We start from the raw sequence: 22,550 nt of genomic DNA, 5'->3' as shown, positions 1-22,550 counted from the left end.
TAAGTATTTCAGTATGTTAATATACGTCAGCACAACATCATTAAAAACAGAGTTTAAGTATTGTGTCATGGAAATATTTTAACATAAAATACAAAAGGATAGCTAAAGAATTATTAGAGTATATATAATTTCATTTTGTAAAAAAATACATATTTGTGGAGCAAAAAATTGGGTTAATATTCAACAGAAAGATAACAGTAATTATCTCGAGGTGGTAGAACTACAGTTGACTTTTATTTTCCTTATTGCTGATGTTTTCCAATTTTCCATAGTGAACATACTTTATATAACAAGGAGGAAGATGTTCCCCCCCCCAAAAAAGATAAAACATTAACACTAGCCACTCTGAGTTAAATATCACTCTGGCTCAGAGCTGCGCTCTAATCAATGGATGGGACCACATTCTGGTATCAAAAATCGTCGTGCCAACCAGCATGCCAGGAAATAATGCCTTCCATTAAGACACATAGTGCCTTAGTGATACTGTTTCTTAGTCTTCTGTTCTTCTTGTAACACTCTGTAAAATTCAGCAAGTAGAAACTCTGTTTAATTAAGGGAGAAAGATACTATGGTTATGTCTAGAACTGGATGAATTTATTTATACTCCCAAATGAAATATTTTCTGTGTGCCAGTAATTCCTCCCAGCCTCCTCATACCTCTGCCTTTGGAATCCATTTACTTTCATGTGTACGCATCACAATACCAGACCTATGGCTGGCTACCAACCTCTACATCTGTCAGGGGAAGGATAAGAAATTCTCTTTTTTAAAGCTGTAAACAAGCAAAGTTCACCAGACTTAAGGATATAGCCATGTCCCACCTATATAACACACTAAAAACATTGGTATTAGTGAACGCTGGAATGCAAAATACACCACCAAAAGTGTACCACAGGAAAAACAACAACAACAATATAGGGTCAGGGCACCAGGGTGTCTCAGTCACAAGGGTCTGCCTTCGGCTCAGGTCATGATCGCAGGGTCCTGTGATCAAGCCCCACATCACAGCATCACATCGGGCTCCCTGCTGCTTGGGAAGTCCGCTTCTCCCTCTCTCCCTCCCCCTGCTTGTATCCCCTCTCTATCTGTCTCTCTCTGTGTCAAATAAATAAATACAATCTCAAGAGAAAAAAAAAAGTCTAATAAAATTTAAATATTATTAAAAAAAAAAAACAGGGTCAGAGGTAGCGGGTGGAGAACAAACAGAAAGAGAAAAAGGAGGAGGGGAGACAGCCACCAGAATTAGTAATTCAAATTCCACTAAGATTTTAATCTCAAATTAAGAACTCGGCTTCAGGGAATGTCTTGTCCAAGAGCCTTACTTACAGGAAAAAAAAAAAACACACACACACTCAATTTCAGAGAATGAGTGAATCCGTCTACCCTGAGGTCTCAAACAACCGAGTGTCAGAACTGGGCCTACAGCCCCAAACAAGGTCTGTGGCCTTCCCACTGGGCCTTAATTACTTTTCTCCCTTTTAAAACCACTCTTCTAATTATCTTGCTTCTAATTTTCCTTGGATGCAAAGAAAAAAAAATCTAACAATTAACAAGATTAAGCCAAGAAACATAAACTTCCCTGAGGTAAGACTCACTGGCATCTCCCTGTCTCCATGGAAATCACCTCTTGTTCACTGGATTCTTTTGCTCATGGTTTACAAAATGGCTGAGTATCAGGGAGGAAGTGGTAGGCTAGGCATATAGAGTTGAGAAAGCCTGGATAATACCCCGAAGAGTCGGAGTCCCTACTCAGATACCCGAAGTGGGCTGTATAGCTAATGCCAAACCTTAGGTAGATGGTAGATGGTTAATGGGCTGGAAGCCGAGCCATGAGCCTCTTAGTCCATATTCTTCAAACAAGCTTCTGGGAATAGCCGTACTTCTCTGAATCTGTCTCCCCTACGGTACACGGCAACAAACTTCACCAAAAGCAAAAATATTCTCGAACATCCAAACAGCCTGATTTTCCTGGCACAGAAGCATCTCTATTTGGGAAAGATCCAGAGGTCCAAATGATTGCATATAACTGATCACTGACGATTAGAGTGGACGTCCCGACACAGCAGTCAAAAGAAAATGATGGATCCGCTACGGCTACTCTCCCCAAAATGCAGCCTATGTAATTTATTTTTGTGCAATTCATTTTCATACCTTGTAGCTGCTATCTGGAGGAAAGAAAGCCGTTCTAGTAGAAGAAACAGATTATTTCATTTGGCAAAGTAATTGTGTCTGGGAATTGTGAGAAAATCCAATGGCAAACTTCAGCAAAGGGGTTGAGCTTGAAAGTATCAGTGGCCAAAGATGACCCTTCACTATGGTTTGCCACAAAGGGGCTCTCCTGTCAGGATAAAGAGCTCACTGACAGGCAACTTAATTCAATTCTCACAATGGGAGTATAGTACATAAAGACTTTCTGTACCTGGCTGTTAAGGTCTTCAAACCCTAACACTTATGTATGTAGCTATTTTATGGTACCCAGGATGAGAACATACGTGTTCACTGTGACAAACATTTCACACTTGTACTGATATAGTGTGGAGTACAAGGGTGCTGAGCATTGCAAATTTTATCTGTTTAGTACATACTGTTGTATATGTGGATAAGAGAAAGCGAATGCAGATATTATGCTGAGAGTTAATTCTGAAAACCTGTCAGGCCTCTATAAACCTTTGCTCTGATAAAACTTCTTCTGTTCAACAACAGTGTTCAAACAAGGCATTTGCCGCCACACCCTTGTATCAGAGGGCCTCACCCTTGGTAACAGCACTGTAAAAAATTTATTAAGGTTTCAGGTTGAAAACAAATTTTGCAAGTTTCTCCCTCCACCCCCCCATGCCAAAAGACCAGCTGCTCCTGGTCTTCCCAACAGCCTGAAAGGACTCAGCCTCTCCTCATGGTTCCAGAAAGTAACTGTTCAGACCCCAGCCAGTCCCCTGTGGAGTTCAGGTGCAGAAAGCCTATCAGAAGGCATGGAGCAGGAAGACAGCGCTTCACAAGCAGCCTGTTCTATTGGACCTCTTTTCCTTGGGGTTAACATTTTTGTGTTATCTAGTCATTTAGAAGTAATAGAGCTCTTTAGACTTTTACAACACTCAGCCATTTGCAGTGCATTGTAGGAAACAGCATTTCATTATTTACCATAAATTACTCGGAGCCGCTCATGATGAAAGATGAGCACCAGCGTGTTCCCACGGAAGGTCACGGAGAAGCTCACAACACCAAGTGAAGGGGAAACGCAGATTGGATGCTGACTTTGTTAAGATCCCATCTACAGCGTTGCTGCCTTTCCTTTCAAAAATATCTTCTGATCAAATACACAAAGACCCAAACAAGTAACTGCAAAGGGCACCTTTATCTCCGTCAACAAAAAAAAGGGGGGGGGGGAACAGATAAACAAAGTATTTCAAGTAAATATCACTAGTATGTGTCAGCTGGCTTATTATAAAGGTTGACATCAGTGGAAATTATCTGATCAGTGAAAAAGAGAGGAGGAGAGACGCCGTTGGCTATCAATTCTAATTTAACATTCCATGCTTGCGTGGTGTTATAGCCCCTCTATCTGGTAACAACGAGCAACCAAGTAAGCTGGCAAAAGTAATCTGAAGCCTCTTTATGGTGAACAAAGTGGGCGACACAGTAATTTTGGCTGTGGATACGTGAAAGAAGGATGTAGCTCTTGTGTCCAAGGGGAGCTCTCTGACAGGCCGGGTGAGAACCTCGTCTTACACAGAACCATCCTCCTGGTTCCCGAAGCAGGAGGGTCTCCCCCTCTTCCCTCACCATGTGATGAGCGCAGAGAGGGAATCAACAGGGCCACTACCTTTTGAATGCCATGCCATGTCAGCATTTAATCCCAAAAGGTGCTGAGTAGCTTCTGGAAAGAGGACCTCGATGGAACCAGAAGGGTGATGTGGTGATCAATTCATAAAGTAGCTTTTGCCTCTGAAAATTCTAAAGGCAGTCCCTGGTTCATTTAGCTAAAATCAAGACTTTCTGCTGGTTATTCTCTTGTATCTCTTCTTGCAGATTTTTAGATATTCGAAAGCTACTATTTTGGGTTAAATCTAGGGCTGTGTTGATGTGACTAGGCAAAAAACTAAACATATTTAAACATACCAATTCTTTTGCTTCTTGCAGCATTTTGAAGAGGTACTGGAATCAAGTCAATACTTAAATATATTCAGCACAAATCACAGACCATATCTTTAAATGCTTTGGGACAAATTAGCGTTGGAGAAGCTTTAAAATTTGCGGCTTGTTCCTCCCTCCAAGTCATCCTGAAGACCTTGCATCTTCTGAAAACACCAGATATTGTGCGAATTGTTTGCACCAACCCTGACTGTTCCCCACAGCAGCCGAGCCATGTCCTGCCAAGCCCTCCCTCCCTAATCAGGCTTTGTCCTGAGGAAAAGAGGAGGCTACCTTATTAATTCCAAGACAGACCTTCTCTGCCCACCGGGCCGGACCCTCCACTCTGCAATACAAGGGTGTGCATGCACACTTCTACCTTTGTTAATCCCCCTTCTCTCCTGTGGCCTCAATTCTCCATTTCTCTGCTAAACAAATGCTCCCCTAAAATCACCAATGCCTGTTCTAATCACTGAAATGGCATCAGTTGGAATCACACACTTCAGCGCTTAATCATTCTCTGGTACGTCTATTCTGGTCTTTTCAGCGAAACCATAAATGCAGATGATGAATTAGCTTTCTTGTGGACTGTGCACCCAAATGCTGCCAAACCATGATAAAAATCACTATTAGGAAACAAGTATGGTTTTACAGGTGGAGGATGTATGAGAAGCGTGATAGCTCATGCTGCCACAGAAACACTCCTAATACGGGGGAAAAGGAAATTTTAAGTAATATAAACACAAGTACCCACTCAGAAAGGCTTAAATTGAAAAGGAGTGTGGGTATCTTGTATGGAATCTCACTAAGCCGGGAATCCTGAGGAAAAAAAAGGAAGTTGATGAAGCCAGGAAGACCCTTTTTGCATCTGTTAGACTGCGGGGCATGAAAAACAAACACTCAGCATTATGATCCAGTTGTAAGTGGAAAAAATCCAGAAACTCAGGCTACCACCCTGGTAGCATGAAGCAAAGGCCAAAGAAACATTTCTTTTATATTTTTATGTTTGTATTGAGCTTGATGAATTTGACCAAAAGAACTCACCCATGTAATCAGCACCCAGATCAAGAAGCAGAAAATTATCAATTTCATCTTAAAGCCTCATATCATGGGTCTCTCCCTTCAGTACCTGCTGCTTCCCCAAGGACAATCACTATCTTGACCTCTAACACTCAACATTATATAAACAGAATCATACTTTTGTTCTGACTCTTTCTGTTCACCAACGTATTTGGGAGCTATTCTAAAAGATTTTGAGCACAATTCCTCATCAAATTAAAGAACTGTGTTCTCTGCAAGTCACTACTTTCCACTGGCCTATGGAATTTATCTATCTATAGTCTAACCACCTAACTTTAGGATAAGAATTAATGTCTGATGATTCAGTGAGAGGCTCACAGAATCTATAAAGTGTTTGAACTGGTCATCCCACCTGTTCTCATTTGACTTCAGCCTTCCCTTCTAGGACCCTTCATTTCAAACTAGCCTTTGCATTCTGCTTTCATGTGACCCTTAAAATAGACCATGTAGTTGGTTAGCAGAAACACAACTGATGACTCCTACTGGTTATTATCTACTCCAAGCAACACTATTAAAGACTGCCCAACATTTGCAGACTGAAGAGCCATTAAGAAACTCATTAAACTTCCATCTTCTTTATCCTTATAAGGTCAAGGTTAACTATGGAAGGCCCAGGGTAAGATACCCTGCCTTCAATAAGGCATTATTTCCCAGGAGCAAATGAAATGCATTTATATTTCTACACATCTGCATTTCACAGCAGGAACCCAACTCAGCCAACACTTTAATGATGACACCACCCATCAAGACACAAATGTTTGGTCTGAAAAAACAAAAACAAAAAGAAAAACAAAGAAACTTCACAGAACGAAGACTAATAACCCAACTGCTTTATGGAGGTTATTCTCTGTCTCTTCTTTTTAAAAAGTTTAATAACATCTAACTAGAGAGATAATTGTGACCATGAAATAAATATAATACAATAAATACAATAAATTAGACAGCATTCCCTTTCCACAATCCAGAAATCACCATTAACAATTTGGTATACTTCCTTTGAATATAGTTACTATATATCTTAAATCCATCTATTAATCTGCACAGCTTAATATAGTTGGTACTTTATATAATTTTCTACCTGAAGTTTTAGATCATTATATACTAAACACTTTCCAGTATACTTAAAATTATTAAACAGACTTTTTTTTTCCTAATTCTCTTATAGCCTACATTACAGCCATGATACACATGGATGTAATTCCATCACATGAGCAAAGTAACATTTATTTACTATTTATTTCATTTTAACCTAAGTCATATAAATGCACGTTCACCTGCCAACTATTTGGCTTTAGAATTCAAGGCTTTTCACTGACTAAATTTGTTACTCTTCTTGTGAAAAACCACACCCAAAATACATACTGCAATGTTTCAGTTTCAGTTTATTTATTGTGGAATGACAACTTGAAGCCACAGGTCAAACAATCCGAGGGCAGGTTTCTTATGGATATATAAATATACTCCCCCTTAAACTTGCCCACAACCTCTTCGACAAGCATCTTTTTCAAGGGATTTATCTTTTTTTTTTTAAAAGATTTTATTTATTTACTTGACAGAGAGAGATCACAAGTAGCAGAGAAGCAGGCAGAGAGAGAGAGAGGGAAGCAGGCTCCCTGCTGAGCAGAGAGCCCGATGTGGGACTCGATCCCAGGACCCTGAGATCATGACCTGAGCCGAAGACAGCGGCTTAACCCACTGAGCCACTCAGGCGCCCTCAAGGGATTTATCTTTATAGAGTATATCCAAAGTCATCAATTTAGTTCTAATAGAAACCACAATTAATTCATTGGTTTGCATCCTATTTGAATATATTACCTAATTACAGTAACAACAACAGGCATAAACAGATTTAGATACAACTAATACTTGGTAAGCACACCCTTCGTTTGGTGAAGGCTGACGCCCTATACCAACTGGAGCTATTCAGCATGAAAGGGCATTTATCAGTTTTTCTTTATTTTTCTTTTTTTAATCTTTAAATTTGTTTTAGTTTTATTTTATTTTGATCTTTTATAAACCCTTGTGTTGAGGGCTGACTTTCAGTAGATCTCAGTGAGGGAGCTGCTCTGCTACCTAGGAAACCCTGACCCAGAAGCAGGTGGTCTACAAATGGTTTTGACCAGGTTCCCCAGGTACATGCACTGCGTGATGGGCGGGGGGTGGGGGGGGGGTGGGGGGTGGACCCCTTTCCAGCCGTGCTGCATTTCCCAGGAGGGAGAGGTCTCTGCACTGACCCCAGTCCCCAGGAGCAGTGGGGATATTTGTCAGTTTTTTAATCCAGAAATAGAGTCTCATACTGAAAAGTCAGTTAAATAGAATTAGGGTCAAGATAGTGTTTAATATAAACATTTCCTCTCCCAATGATCACTTGTTATTCCTGGAGTCTAGATCTTGTCATTATGCCAACAAAAACTTTTGTTTAACAATGAATTTGGGTAAGCAATCTCACTTTCCCTCTTCTCGATGAGTACAGCTGTCATTCTTAGTCTATGTGATTCATTCACAGTCTTTCAGGGATTCTGATGAGACAGGCTTCCTGTTAGTACAGTGCTCCTATCCTTCTGCATGGCTATTCAGAGTCTGTAATAACACTGTCTTGGGATTTTACTAATTCCCAGTTTCTGTTCATGGATTTGCAGAAGTAGAAATTCCAATCATCCTTCACTTTAACCAAAAGAATGTTTTGTTTTCCTTAGGGACCCTTGCTAGACAGAAATGTCAAAGGAGTAAGCAATGACTGGGACCAATGTGGGGTATTCCTGGCTGACTGTCAGTCTCTCACGAATGTTACACTTCTCAGGATTGTTGGCTAGTCAATGGCGGGGACCTTGGCGTATGGTTCCAAGAGGGAATTCAGATGCTCTTCAGGAGACAGTGCCTATGGTACAACAGCCAACATTTATTCAACGGGGTTGGTATTTTTGTGTCTGTAGGACTCCGAGGCTTTGATTCCAAACGTTCCCTGATGCATTTCCATTGGTCAGTCTCAGCACATGATGCAGTAACTACTGTAATCAAAAGCAAGTTTGGAATGGGCAAAGAAGACAACTCTGGCTTGATCATAGGGAACAGAAATATAACGTTAACTGTTCTGTCATTGGTCTACTGAATCACCTACAAGCAGGCACGGGAGAAAATAGAGTTAGAAGATCAAGGAATAGAATTTTAAAAGAACATATTCTTTATCTTTTGTTGAAATATCACCTAAATTTCTCCTTGGACTAAAAACCAGGACAATTTCCCTGGTTTGAAAGGCTCCCTTTACCATAGCAAAAAACAAAACAAAACAAAAAAACAAAAAAAACAGGTACAGGACAGATGTGCCCCTTATGGAGTTTATGACGGCAAATGCCCCTGTCCCTGACCTAAGGGCTTGAAAGAGGCCATGTACACAGTATGGCTACGCTCTTATCAATGGATAATTATCTGGGGTAGGGAGAGAGTACCTGGAAAATGATCTTTCAACCTTCCTGATCCTTCAAACTATGCCACTTAGCATGTCCTTGGCAAAATACAGAACCACTCTGAGCCAAGCTTGATCAGGTGTATGACTGAGATCCTCATACCTGGACTACTGGCCTCGATGATGGTATTAGAGTCCTTGTTTCAATCAATCAAGAAGAAATGAGGCAATAAATAAATACATGAAGAGCTAGCCCTCCTGGCCCACAGTAAAACCCCACGAACGGCCACTCTCACTGTTAGTACCTGAATTCTCAAGCCCATTCCAAGACTCAGATTTTGTGAAGAACTCTTCCACATTTCTAAAAGTAACATTCATGGCACAGACCTCAACAGACTCTGATCCTAAAATAATGATGAGAGTGTGATTTTTCTCTTAGTAAAGTTCTAACTCCCTGGCAATTCGCAGGAAAATCATGACTAGGGTCACATGGCATCACAGGAAGGGTATCTTAAGAGGCAGGCTCCACGTTCAGGAATTCCTATCGAATATTTAGTACAAATTCTATTCTCATAACCCTGGCTATAAGGTACTCATGCTAAAACAGTTGCATAGATCCAGATGATCTTTTTTTTTCCCTAATTCTTTTATAGCCTACATTGCAGCCATGATACACACTATCACTTCTAAGAAAAGGCCTCAAAGAGAAAAAAAATATTATCATTGGAAGCTGCTAAACTTCTATTATTAAATTGAATTCTCAATTCAGTTTGAAGGTTTGTTTCTGCTCGTCTCCTTTTATGCCTGGGAATGGCAATCTATGACTTATGTACAATCACCAACTGTCTTGAAAACAAAAGGCTCCAAACAAAGAAGTAATACTTTGAAATACAAATTAGGATTAAGTTTCCAACAAACACAGGCCAAGATGTTTTCAAAATGTTAATAGCAAAGTTCCCCAAAGTGAAAGATATTCCATCTAAAAGCTGTTTGATGGATACAAGTCACTTATCAATCCTCTGAGACCTAAATCACAGTAACTTCTAAATAAAGAGGAGGGATAGAATGCAATACAAAGATTGCCTATTGTTACCAATGTTGTCTCCAAACTCCAAAGATTGAATGACAAGAAGACAGTGTGGGAAAGGAAGGAAAGCAAGGCATAGGGCATTTTTTCTTTCATCAAGAATCTGTCTGTAGATTTCAGGTCTACAGACCATTCAACAATCCCACTCATTTTTCCCCCAAAACTTTGGATCCTCTCTTTGATAAATGTATGTCCAAGATAAGCCTTAAAAAAAAAAATGTGTACCAAGCAAAGGATGAGAAATTGTGGGCTCCAGATCGTGGAGCGGACTAAATTTCCAAGGTGATTTGAGGTAGATTTCCACACCATATTTGACTGTGTGTGCCAGCATATCCGAGAGGAGCATGGGAAAGATCCAAGGGCATACAAGAACAATAATCTCTCATTGTGATAAAAGATCCCTCAAGCTAAGTAGCAAACTAGCTCCAATATTTCAACTGAATTCAACAGCCTGATGTGCTCTTGGAGGAAAATACCTGGTCTATCCCCTTCCCATTTCTCTTGACATAAAAACAGTAAAGTGTTTTTGCAGCTTACAAGCTCTTGTACGAGTGGTACACAAGGCAGGTAATTAGCATGTCCCTCATTAATCCAGAGGAGGACATTAAAGTTCAGAGAGATTAAAATGCTTCTTTGAGGTTGCACAGTTATCACAGGATTTAAGGCTATAGGTTTTGGGTTTAGTGGGGTGTTTTGTTTTGTTTTGTTTAATGCAAAACTTTGTCACCCCTCCATAAAAATCTCAAAAAGCTGTCATGACCTACTGCTAAAGGAGTCACTTTCTTAAACTGGCTCCAGTAAGCCAGCTGTCACCACCCCTGCAGTATGATGAATACAAAGAAGCCCACTGGATAATGACAAGGTCATTGCCACCAGGCCAAGCTCAAAGAAGCACCCACACCACTGTGACCAACTTCTGAATTGTGTGCTTACCAACACTCAGCCAGGGTAACAAACCTGTTTATGCCAGTTGCTCTTACTGTCATTATGTAATTTAAATTTGTTGTAAGCCACTGTTGTGACACTGTTGTAACACACTGTTGTGTGTTGTAAGGTGTGTTGTGTGTTGTAAGGTGATTGCAGAAATGAAAGATAATTGTAGTTTCTATTAAAACATAGGTGAATGCTTTGAAGAAACTCCAAATGGTGACCAAAAAAATAGAAAATTATTTTGAATTAGATGTCCAAGAAAACTTTAAAGGATACAGGCAGAGGACATAGTATAGTATCTCTAAAGATTCTGGTTCAGATTCCTTCACCAGGGTCTTTAAAGAAGAAAGAGGTAATTAGAGGTATGGCTTATGAAAAAAGAAAAGGAAGGAAAAGACATACATGCGGAGCTCAAATTTTTAGACACATACTCAAGAAAAAGCATTGGCCCTATATCAAGATATGGGAGAAAGTTTTATTTTGTCTTTTTAAACTATTACTTTTATAGACTTCTTAAGTTAACCAATTGGCTACCAGCATTGCAATGTCCCAAACTGATGTTTAATATTCATTATAATGAATTAGAATAGTGAAACATGACATGGATTATGAAGATAACACAACTACATGAAAAGACATAATAGCTTATGTTCATTTGAAACACTGTTTTGCAGAATCACACAATAAATGCTGTCAAAATTTTGCATGATTTGTATCCCAATCTAGATGGGACAATAAATGGCCATTAGGTTTTGGACAAGTTTTTGGAATCCTTAATTTTTTTTTTTTTAATTTAAGAAATAAAGCACCAAGACAGTGTAATAATTCAATTGCATAAGTGGGTAGAATTTTTTTTCTCAAGTTTGTTCATCAACTTAGTCTAACATCATCTTACCAAAAGTGTTGACTTTTGTAACAGCCTGAAATGACATGGAGATGTTATGGCTATCTAGGAAAAATCTGAAAGACTACTGCTTACTCTATAAACTAAGAAATAAAAGTCTAAAAAAAAAAAAATCAAAAGCCTATAAGGAATCTTCAAAAGAGGCATTATTCAACAGGAATATAAGAAATCCCAGGGAAACAGTGGTGAAGATGGAAAATCAAACTAAGCATCTATCCTAAAACTTTCATTAATAATTGCATGAGTGGAAAACACTTATTTAGCTCCATTTTCATCCTGATATTACAAAGCTTTAAATTGAGTCTGATTTCCCCCACCCCTTTCAATACATATATGGCTCTAGAGGAAACACTTTTCTGGGTGTAGACAAGAAAAACATCTAGGATCTCAAAATGTCTCAGTGGTATTTGTCAACCCAGTATAGCTCGGCTTCGCCCAACACAAAAGTCTGAGGATAAAAACAGATTCAAAGGGGGAAAAAAATGAATTTCAGTTCTATTCACAAGTAATTCAAATGCCTTTTACAGACTTAGATTTATGGCTCTTTCCTTGCTCTTATATATTTCAGGGCCAACTTTCATGTTCCATTTTCAACATCCCAGATAGAATATCGAGATATGTCTGGCACTGGATATGAGAGGTTATGAGGAAAGAATTTCTACAAAAGAAGCAAGCTGAAAATCTGCCTTCCTCTCATTGTGCTGTGGAGAGGAGGAAGAGCTGGGGGAGCATTCCCAAGGGAAGAGAAATTTTGTTCCCCTGCACACCAGACCTCCCAAGAATGGCACCGATCACCCTGCACCCACACTCTTGCTCATGGCCCAATCTGGACTTAGAATAGTAACAGACGAAAGTTGTGACAAAGCAGCTTCTGCTTGTCTGTTGGGTTTGGGTTGGTTGGTTTGTTTCCCCTTTTTGACTGGTTTATGGATCAGCGTTAGGTTAAAAAAAGGCTATCCAGTAAATATAGCACAAATACAATAAGTGACTGGCTTCACAAATCAACCCTGCAAAAGGTCATCTCAATTGGCAACAGTAAAGCCAATCCCTTATCTCAGTCATGGGGAAAAGAGGAGGAAGGCTTGAACCGCCCTGTCTTCATGCACCAAGACCAAACTAAAAATGGCTCTAGAAAGAGCCTTGCCTAACCTGTCCCAGCCCTTTGGTTTTCTTGTGTGTGTGAGGATGATGAAGTACACAGGAAGTGTCTAAAAGAGTAAAGCACACAGTTTAAGTTATTAAAGCAGAAACGTTTCATAATCCCACATTAAGGCCAAGGAAATCAAAACATACTCAGGTTGTAATATGTGCCCATAAAAAAGCTCTGGATTGAATTTCATAAGAAATATTGACCTCAACCTCTGAATTCTCTCACTTTGGTGGGGTTGGTCCCTGCTATGCTAGAATTCCTTTGGAGGCTCTGATTCATGTAAATAGAGGACAATATATAGAAGTAACTTTATTTTAACAAATTATATTTAAAGCTGCTATAAAACAACTAAGAGTATTCTTATTGAAAGACTGTAAACTTTTGAAAATAATATAGGAAAATACCACGTGTTGGATGGGGACATAGGGTAACAGGGTGACGGGCATTAAGGAGGGCATGTGATATAATGAGCACTGAGTGTTATGTGCAACCAATGAATCACTGAACTCTACCTCTGAAACTAATAATACTCTGTATGTTAATTAATTGAATTTAAATAAAATAAAAGTTTTTAAAAAGAACACAGTGTTATCAAAGGCAGTCTTCAAAATTACAACAGGTATGGCTAGAGAAAGTTTTAATGATATAGACTCGGTTATAATAAAAACCACCCCCATACCACATTTATACATCAATAATACATTCTACATTTACCTCTTCACTAAATACAGTATTTGAGATCGAGGTCTTACTTACTGTCATTAAATATATACTTTCCAAATAGGGCCCTAAAACTAACCAATTAAAAGTGGCTCTTTTGTCTTCAGTGTCTGAATTTACCCAATGACTCTTAACTTTGAACTGTTAAAACAGGGTTTCTGGCTGAGTAAAGTAACAATCCAGAGGGGCACTGTCAACACTCTGCATGTAAATTTCACATCTGAAACTACAACTCAATGTGCTATAAAATACTCTTTGTAAACGGGTCAAAATCATTGTTCCTCTCCTGCCTAGAGTAAATCTTCCTTTCTCTTGGAAAAATTGTGAACTAATCTACATTCTCAGAGGCAAGATACTTCAATGTGGTTATTGGCGAAATAATCTGGTGGCCATACGTTTGAGATATTTGCTTCTGAAACATCTGAAGCTAAAGCAAGTTGTGGACAGCTAACTGGGAACCCAAGAGATCCCAGTACTGTGGAAGAAAGTTTTGGTCCAGCTCAGTGTCTAAAGGTTGGAAGAGGACAAGAACATAGTCAACTTCAAGCCCTTCCCCCTCCTTCCTTTTAAATTCAATCTCTGTCTTTAATCCAACAGAAAATTAGAAAGAGTCTTCTAAACTGAGCCTCCCGCATAACGAAATTAACTTTGGCTTTGCCTATTACCCATCAGCAAGTGTGTTTATTCAAGAGTGCACCAGCCTCTTTTCCTCCAAAGAGCTGTGCTGCCTTTACAGATACAGATCCCTCTTACTGACCTAAGACAAACACAAAGACGTTCATTCTGTAAACCCTGAGATGTTCAATTCAAGAGCAAAGACCCTGGCCATTAAGGAATTAGTGGCTTAGTCTTGAAAAAAACGGAGTATCATCCTTAGCTGTCCTCAGGTGCTACAACATAATTCATGATTTTCATTTAAGGATGATGATGATGAGAAGGAAACTGAAAAAAAAGAAAGAAGACGAAAACAAAAAAATCTACTAAAGTCTGATGGTAGAAACTAGGAAAAAGGGGAATTTCTCTCCTGGGAACTTCAGTAACACACCAAAACAAGTGAAAAATAAAATGCAAGATATTCAGGCCATTCTTCAGCCCACAGTAGCAGTGCTAATAATCCCTCAAATGAAATCTTTATATCCTTTTGTTAATCATCCTTGGACAATCTTGGACCAAAAAAATGATAATTAAACTATCTTTTTCTTTAAATTACCATATAAACCTCACTATTTAAATTCATCCTTTATGGAAACTGCATAATCTTTCTCTGATTAAAATTTCCGTTGTTGATATATGCAAACCAGGTCAGTTTCTATTGGATTTGCATACTTGTGTTTTATCCCTTAATTCAACTCCTTCTTGAAGGTTTAAAAAAGAGCAAGAGGTGGACCTCAAATACACATAAAACAAATGCTGCTTATATGTCTAAGCGAACACTGACACCATTTACAGATTCTCCCCCCTTCCTAGGGGCTGAGAGTCTTGTCAATAATCATTACTTATTAAACAGGCTGCCATTCCCTTCTACAGAATGTAGAAAAGGAGCATGGAGAGGTAGAAATAATTACCTTGGGCTTTTCTTTAAAGACCTCCGGAATGGAACGCAAGGAGATCAATTGAGAAAGAACATGAAATACCCACCCCATGTACAAGACTCCCCCCACACATACGCGCACGCACACACACACACACACAGTTAAGTACACCCACACTCCATTATTCGTATCAATTGCATCAAAAGATAAAAAATATGAGGTCGTCAGGATAGACACATATATATTTTCAAACCACTGACTATGTCCAAACATACATACACTTGCACATCCTTTATCCTCCACAAAACTCAAGCTAGATTTGCTGAGTGGAGCCTCTGAACTCCTCCTGAGAAAATGTGCTCTCAAAAAAATGACGGCTTCAGCCAAAGGAGAGGGAAGCAGCAAGTTACTGGTTTGACTGCCATTCTGGTTTGTGGCAGATTCCCTCCTCCCCCTCTTCTCCCTGACTCCCAATTTCTTTTTATTTTTTTTTCCCCCAAAGTCAAGGCATTAAGGAATTTCTCTCCTGGACCTTACCCATAAATGTACTAAACCTTTTTTTTTTTTTTTTTTAAGTTTCCAGGGTTAAATAACAGTCAGGTTAATAAGACCAAAGATCAGAGAAATGAAAAATCGCCAGATGACTGAAAGCAAGCCAGGTGTTCCTACTGAAGAGTTAATGATGAGCCCTCTTCTCTTCCTCTCCAGATGTTATAGCTCAAAACAGAAATACAATGTAAAGACAGTTTTGGAGAACAGGCTTGCACAGAACTTGAACTGGCAGGCTGGGGGTTTGTCCTAAATAACCTTCAGAGATTGCAAACTGTTTCCTATATCCTGATCAATAGATTCAGAAGCTTCCCAACATTTCCCTAGAATAAGAGAAGGTGGGGTTAGGGGGAGGTAGGTCAAGTAGTCACACAAAACATTTGTAAAGATATACAGAAAATATACACCACCTATACAAATATGTAGAAATCTATCACTCTTTGGGGTAAACTGGCCAGTTCTGGCAGCAATCCCACCCAGGCTGAAGATGATACATTCATTCACAGAGTGACCTGTTTCAAAGGGTTTGGATGTTCTCCTCCTTGAGTGTAGAGAACTCGGTCCAATCCCCCTTCTATTTTTCAGGCACAGAAGGGGGGGAGATGAGGTTTCACACCCCACCTTTGGGAAAGGAACAAAAGCAAATGCTTGACCGAGCTAAAAAACTCCTCCTCCGCCAGGACCCTAAAGGCGGTAGCTCAGCAGGGTTCCCTTCCTATCTCCCCCTACTTAACTCACTCTGGGCGGCCACAGAATCAATCTCTACACCCTGGAAGGGCCGGGCAGGTGGGGAGGAGGAGGGGGGATAATCGCTTTAGCCCTACGCCAAGGATCGCCTCGTTTCCCTACCTCCCCCAATGGCTTCTAATTAACCCTTCCTGGTCCCTGCTCGGGTCAGAGTTGCTGTAAGTCTACAGCTTCATTCTAACAACATTTCCATCAAATCATTCCCTCCCCCCTCCCCCCACACACACACACCCACACTGACATAACTTCCCTTTGTGGTTTATCGTCGGTCAATTTGCATGTGCTTTTCTTTCACTCCTTCCCACCGGCGGGGAAAGGGCTCAGTGTTTGGGGGAAGGCCCTTCCTATCCCCCCCACCCCCACTCCCTACCCCCGACTTCCCACCCGCCTCCCCCACCTCTCAATAGGAGCCGGATCCCGGAGCTCGCCAGCAGGTCTGCAGTGAGCAGAGATCGCGCTCGCCTTAACCCTTTGAAGGGAATTAGGAGATCGGTTTTCGTTTGGGACCCACTTAAGTAGGCCAGGTGGAGCTTGACAATCTCTCTCCGCTTCCTACAGCCCCTACCCAGCACACAGACCCAGAACAGACCCGCACCTTTTTCCTCCCTTGTGGTTACTTTATCTCATTCAGTGCTCCAACCTGGAATGGGGGTGAGGGGTGGAGGATGCTAGAAGACCGGCAGCGTAGGGGAAAAGACCACAGGAGGGTAAAACGGAAACTCAGTAGTAAATCAGAGTTCAGACCCAGTGTATACTTACGAAATTTGGGGCTGGTGGTAGTTTCTGGCGTGGTGGTGGTAGAGGAGGAGGAAGACGAAGAGGAGGAAGAGGTGGTGGCAGCATCCTGAAAGGGAGACAGGGTCCAGGACGGAGTAGAATCATGAAGGTAGGAGGAGGTAGCGTATGCCGCAGTGGGCCAGGAGGGCATTGCCTGGGTACTGGGGGTTCCTGGCACCGGGGGTCGGGAGCCCGGCGTGCTGCTACTGAAGAAGGGGGCTGTGGTGGACAGGACCGTCGGAGGGGCCGCAGTGTTCCGTGCGGTGGTGGAGCGCGGGCTGGCCCGGATAGGCACCCGGTGTCCGGGAAAGCGAGTGGGCGCCCGCGTGATGGTCGTCAGGCGGGTGCTAATCCGGTTGGGCGTCCTGGAAGAGGCGGCACCGCCGGCGGAGGGGGTGGCAGGGGACGCAGTAGAAGTAGTCGTGGTGGTGGTCTCCATGGCCTTGGGGAAGGAGCTGGGCTTGGAGAGGAAGAAGGGGTCCTGGCCCATCCCCTTGGAGTCCACCAGGTCGGTGGGCACGTATTCCTTGACGGAGCCCACCACGATCCATTTGAGGAGCATGAGGCTGAGCCCCAGGCCGATGAAGCCGATGAACAGAGGCACCACGCACAGCCACGTCTGCTGCCGGTTCCACACGATGCAGTCGCTACAGCGTAACTCCCGGGGGGGCTCGGCCGCCCCTTCGCCGCCGCCGTCCGGGCCCCCGCCCGCCGCTGCCGCCGCCGCAGCCGCCGCGGTGCCCTCCTCGGCCGAGGCGGCGGCTGCCGAAGCGGCTCCAGGTGGCGAGGCAGCGGCCGCACCTTCACTCATCCTAGGAGCCGGTCTTCACCTTCGCCCCCCCGAGGGCCGCGCCAGAGGCATGGGGACGCGCGGGCCGGGCGCGGGCGCGGGCTCCGGCGGCGGCGGCGGCGGGTTCGGGCGCAGGCAGCGGCCGCGGCGGCCGCATGCAAATCGGCTCCCTGCCCCCACGCCCCTCCCCCCGAGAGGCGGGCGGCGGGCGGGGAGGAGAGGAGCGGGGGAGGGGACGCGGGCCGGGGAGGGGGCGGCGAGGAGCGCGGAAGAGGGGCCAGACGGGCCCCCGGCGCCGCTGGCCGGTCAGGGAGCGGCTGGGCGCGTCTGCAGCCCGCCAAGCGGCCTCCTGCGCGCCGGGGCCCCGCTCCTGCTGCTGCTGCTGCTGCTGCTGCTGCTGCTGTTGCTGCCGCCGCCGCCGCTGCTGCCACTGCCGCCGCTGCCCGCCGCCTGCATGCGCTCCAGCCGCGCCGGCATCCTCGGGGTGCCGCGCCCGGCCCGCTCCCCGGGACGCCCGCCCGGCCGCTGCTGGGCCTCGAGCCGCGTTCAGGGGCTGAGCCGGCTGGCCGCGGGATGTCGGGCGCCGGAGAGCCGCATTCCGACACAGGGGGCCGACTTGGCCGCCGCCGCCGTTCACCCGGCCCGGCGCGCCGCGTTCTTCGGCTGCTGCTCCGCGAGCCCGGGCGATAAGGTGCACCTGTTCTTCAGCCGGCCCGCAGCCAACCCTCGGCCAGCACTCTCTGACAGAGACCAATCCGAGCGCAGCGCGGAGGGCGAGCGGCTGGGCTCGCCTCGCCTGCGGCTCCGCGCCGCCGCCGCCCGAGAGTCAAACTCCAACGAGCTACGGCGCCGCCGCCGCGAGCCCGGGGCCGGGGGCGCACGGGGCGTCCGCGGCGGGTGCTCTCGGACCCGCCGCGGAGGGAACCGCACACTCCACAGAGGAATTGAAGTCGCTCCCCGGCGCCGCTGCTGCCGGGTCACGCTTGGGGAGGTGGAGCGGGAAACCGCGTCGGGGATTCCAGGTGACGCGGACCGCGGCCGGAGATGGCTCCAGGCGAGCTCTGGCAGCCGGGCGGGTGCGGTGTGCGCGGAGCCGCCGTGGACGGGCTGGGCTTCAGGCAGAGTGGCGCCTCCCACCAGCACCTAATGGTGGTTTCTTAATGTGCACAGGAGAAATAAATGATCCAAGCAAACCCCCACTTGGAAGCGTGTGGCAAAAGCAGCTCCCGACCGATCGTGAGCCCGTCTCTCGAGCGGATTCGGCGGGGTCAGACGGACGCTGCGGGGCGAGGGAGCTGGGCCTGTGCTCGTGGGAGGGTGTCTGTGCACTCCCCAGCCTGATGGCGGGTGCTCGATGGACAGCCTCCTTTCCGATGAGTTCCTCAGAGAGATGCTGGTGAAGCAGACGACCTTCGTGCATTTACACCTGACAGATATCTCCAAGCTGATTGAGAATAACTTACCTTAAAACACAAAGTATTGCCTTTAAATGTAGACGAAAGCTCAGGTACACCTATCACATGACAAATGATTGTGAGAGCTAAAATTGAGAAGGATTTGGGTTGGTGTCCAAAATTGCGTTGCTGGTTTCTTACCTTGGGTAGAGAGGCGCGGGTGCACCTGTATGTCAGGTGCAGTGTGGGACCTGCCTGGGAATCTGGGGGACTGGGCGAGAAAGAAAGAAGGGTTAGAGAGCCACCATCCGCATGGTTTATGCTGATGATGCATGTCAACTCTCCCCAGATTTCCTGGTCTAAAGTGGAAACTTAAAAGATGTGTTTATTTACAAGCTCGGAGAATGAGAAGTTGAGGGCAACAGCCTCCCCGTACAGCACCCCAGCACTGTAAGATCGGCACCGAGGCAGGAACCAGCGTTCTCCGGTACTGTTACAGTCTCCACAAAGATGAAGTTTTCAAGGTATCCATTTTATTCACAGGTGGAGAGCGAAACAGTACAGTACGCTGAGAAGACTGCAGCGAGCAGAAACGGGAAGCCCCTGGGATTTGGTGCCTACCACAGTATTTTGCACAGACACAGTTAATAAATAATTTTTGATGGCAGTAATGCGGCTGTCACCTCTTTCAGCTATAAAATTGAGACTTTCCCCATAGGAAAGCTTTTGATTTTTAGTTTGATAGAACATGCCCTAATCCAGTAGTGCTGAATTATGGTTCCAAAAATTGCAATGGGGGAAAAAAAAAAAAAGCCACAATGCTTGAATCCATATTCCTTCAACTTTCCAATCCAAGGCACACTCCTATTAAGGAAAAATTGACCCAGTCTCTACCTCTGTGGGTGCTGGGCAGTTACTGGCCAACCTTTCCTGTATAGCAAATAAAACTCAGCTTTCACACAAAACACTGTGAAAGTATAGCAGGTGTTGTCAGCCATATGAGACAGGAAATTACTTTTCCAGAAAACACTCCTAGTTCATGGGCTCCCCCAGCATTTCTGTAATCCCTCCCTTCTTTATCCACCGTAGTAAATCCGGGGTACTAAAAGGTGTTGTAATGCTGCCGCTGGACAAATGCTCTCCTGAAACTGTACTCTCACTCAATTCACCCCATGTCGCCTCCATGCTCCCCAGTGACTCCCTCAGCTGCCTCTCCAAATTCCTTCCACTTCTCTTTTCCACTTAGCTTTAACAACTTATTCACGGTTCCCTGTTGAGCTCATTTTCTCCCAGATCCCAAGCCATTGCACTTGACTACCCATTAGCTGCTCTCACAGTGAAGATCATCACTAGAGGAGGGGGGGAAAGCTCAATGCGGTGATAGCCTTGTTTAGGGGAGCACATTGTACCAGCCCAGCCAAGAAAGTTTGGCAGATGCAACCATCGTTAACTTGCAGTTTTATGGTGAGGCTTCCTGGTAGCAGGTGGTTAAGCACTGGAACTGGAATCAGGGAAGGCGTGTGGGTACAGCTGAGTCAAGGACAAGTGGTGGACACTCTCACTGCCAATGAGCAACCAGGAGTCTGTCCCATCGTAAGGAGTCTCATTTTGGTGACTCTCAGTTCCCTGAAGCAGAACACTGGAGAAGGAGCTTCATGCTCAGGCTCCAAAGACAGGGATTCAAGTTAGACCTCTGGCCCCGAGAAGCAATAAAGTCACCTGGGCTTCTATTTTCTCATCTCTGAAATGAAACTATAATATCTACATTCTACAATAATTATATGAAATTCTATAACTAAATGATCTACTACCTATGGCACCTTAAAAAAAAAAAGATTTTATTTATTCATTTGCCAGAAGGAAAGAGAGTGAACACAAGCAAGGGGAGCAGCAGGTAGAGGTAGAAGCAGGCTCCCCAGTGAGCAAGGGGACCGATGCAGGACCCGATCCGAGGACCTGGGATCATGACCTGAGCCGAGGGCAGATGTTTAACCCACTGAGCCACCCAAGCATCCCCTATGGCATCTTTTTAGCAACATTTTCAGATACCTGCCTGGAGAGAGAGGTTTGAGTTCTTCTAATAAATAGGCATGACATACCTCAGCCTCTCCTGAGTTCCATCTCTGCCTGAACATAATCACCTTCTGGATGTCTCCTGTGTGATCCACTAACACATTAAACTCAAAATTTATGACCATTGATTAAAGTTTGCCCACAAACCAGCATTTTTATTGAACTTCAGTTGTTCCTTTTCGTTGCCACCAAAATACTGAAGCTGGGAGTAGCAATGTCATCCTAATCTTTCACACCCCAAGTTCAATTAGCTATCATCATTCACAATACAATGTCATCAACTTGGGCTCCCTCAATTGTCAAGTCTTTGGCAAAGGCCCATCTTCAGAACCACAAGGGTAGAAGTGAACTTAGTGGCCAAACACCCCCCACTGTGACATCCTCCAAAACGTCCCACCCCAGCAGTCATCTGGATCCAGCTGTAGCTCTAGAGAAAGCACCACTTACTGGCCCAGCCTGTGGACAGTATACATCATTACAAAAGTCTGTGTGTTGAGCTAAAAGTCTGCCTTCCAATATTTCACCCCTTCTTCTAAGCTTATTGACTAGATCAACCTTTCATGAACTAGGTGCCAGACACTGAACATACAATGAAAACAAAACAGAATCTCCCTACGTTCATGGAACTCATTTTAATGGGAGAAACTGGCAATAAGCAAACATACCAAATGCATAATTTTGTATTCTCTCAGAAAAATGAGAAGTGCTGTCTTGCACCACAAAGGACATGCCTTTTTGGTGTGATTACATAGGATATCTCTTCTTCAATCTCAGTATTTCCCATCTATTTGTCATCCTCATGGGCCGTGAGGACCTGACTCTCCTGGGAATACTGTGTTCTCTTTTATTAGGTGTGCTTTTCCCAGATATTTATGTTACCACAGAAGCCAGTCCAGCCTGCAGAATTATAATAGTCTTCATAACATCCACTAGAGCTGTGTGTATAGACAACAAGGTATCTCAAAACATTTCAGAGAAAACATTTTAAAAAGGTTTAATGAGGTTAACCTTCCCATGGATACATATTTTTTAGTCTGTCTTGGTTTAGTCCACTACTATTATTATTATGATCACATTTCATAGTAAACCATGATGGCCTTTTTAAAAAAGAAACTGTTTTCTTTATAGGGCTCAAGGAGCAATCTTATTTACTTCTTGAAAATGCTTTATATCTTACATTTAAGACCCACCCAAATGTACTAGAAAATTTTCCGGGTGGATCTGCCGGTTTACAGCACCTTGACTCCAAGGATTTGAGCGTTATATCACCATATCATAAACAAAAC

The 22,550-nt window shown here is 43.8% G+C and overlaps 1 protein-coding gene across 10 annotated transcripts in view; it reads right to left on the bottom strand.

Moving 5' to 3' along the window:
- Window positions 1-17,934, bottom strand: part of NRG3 (neuregulin 3) — a 1,109,100-nt gene extending 1,091,166 nt beyond the window's left edge. For 3 of the 10 annotated variants that reach the window (XM_046026201.1, XM_046026203.1, XM_046026202.1), the window contains exon 1: window positions 16,990-17,934. In XM_046026201.1, coding sequence (XP_045882157.1) covers window positions 16,990-17,818 — 829 coding nt within the window. In that variant the 5' untranslated portion in view covers window positions 17,819-17,934. The remainder of the gene's footprint in view (window positions 1-16,989) is intronic. The other 7 variants (XM_046026206.1, XM_046026207.1, XM_046026209.1 and 4 more) reach the window with 3 other exon arrangements.
- Window positions 17,935-22,550: the final 4,616 nt, after the last annotated feature.

Source organism: Meles meles, chromosome 13, assembly GCF_922984935.1.
Source record: "Meles meles chromosome 13, mMelMel3.1 paternal haplotype, whole genome shotgun sequence".
Lineage (NCBI taxonomy): Eukaryota > Metazoa > Chordata > Mammalia > Carnivora > Mustelidae > Meles > Meles meles.
This window is presented reverse-complemented; position numbering and strand designations above follow the sequence as displayed.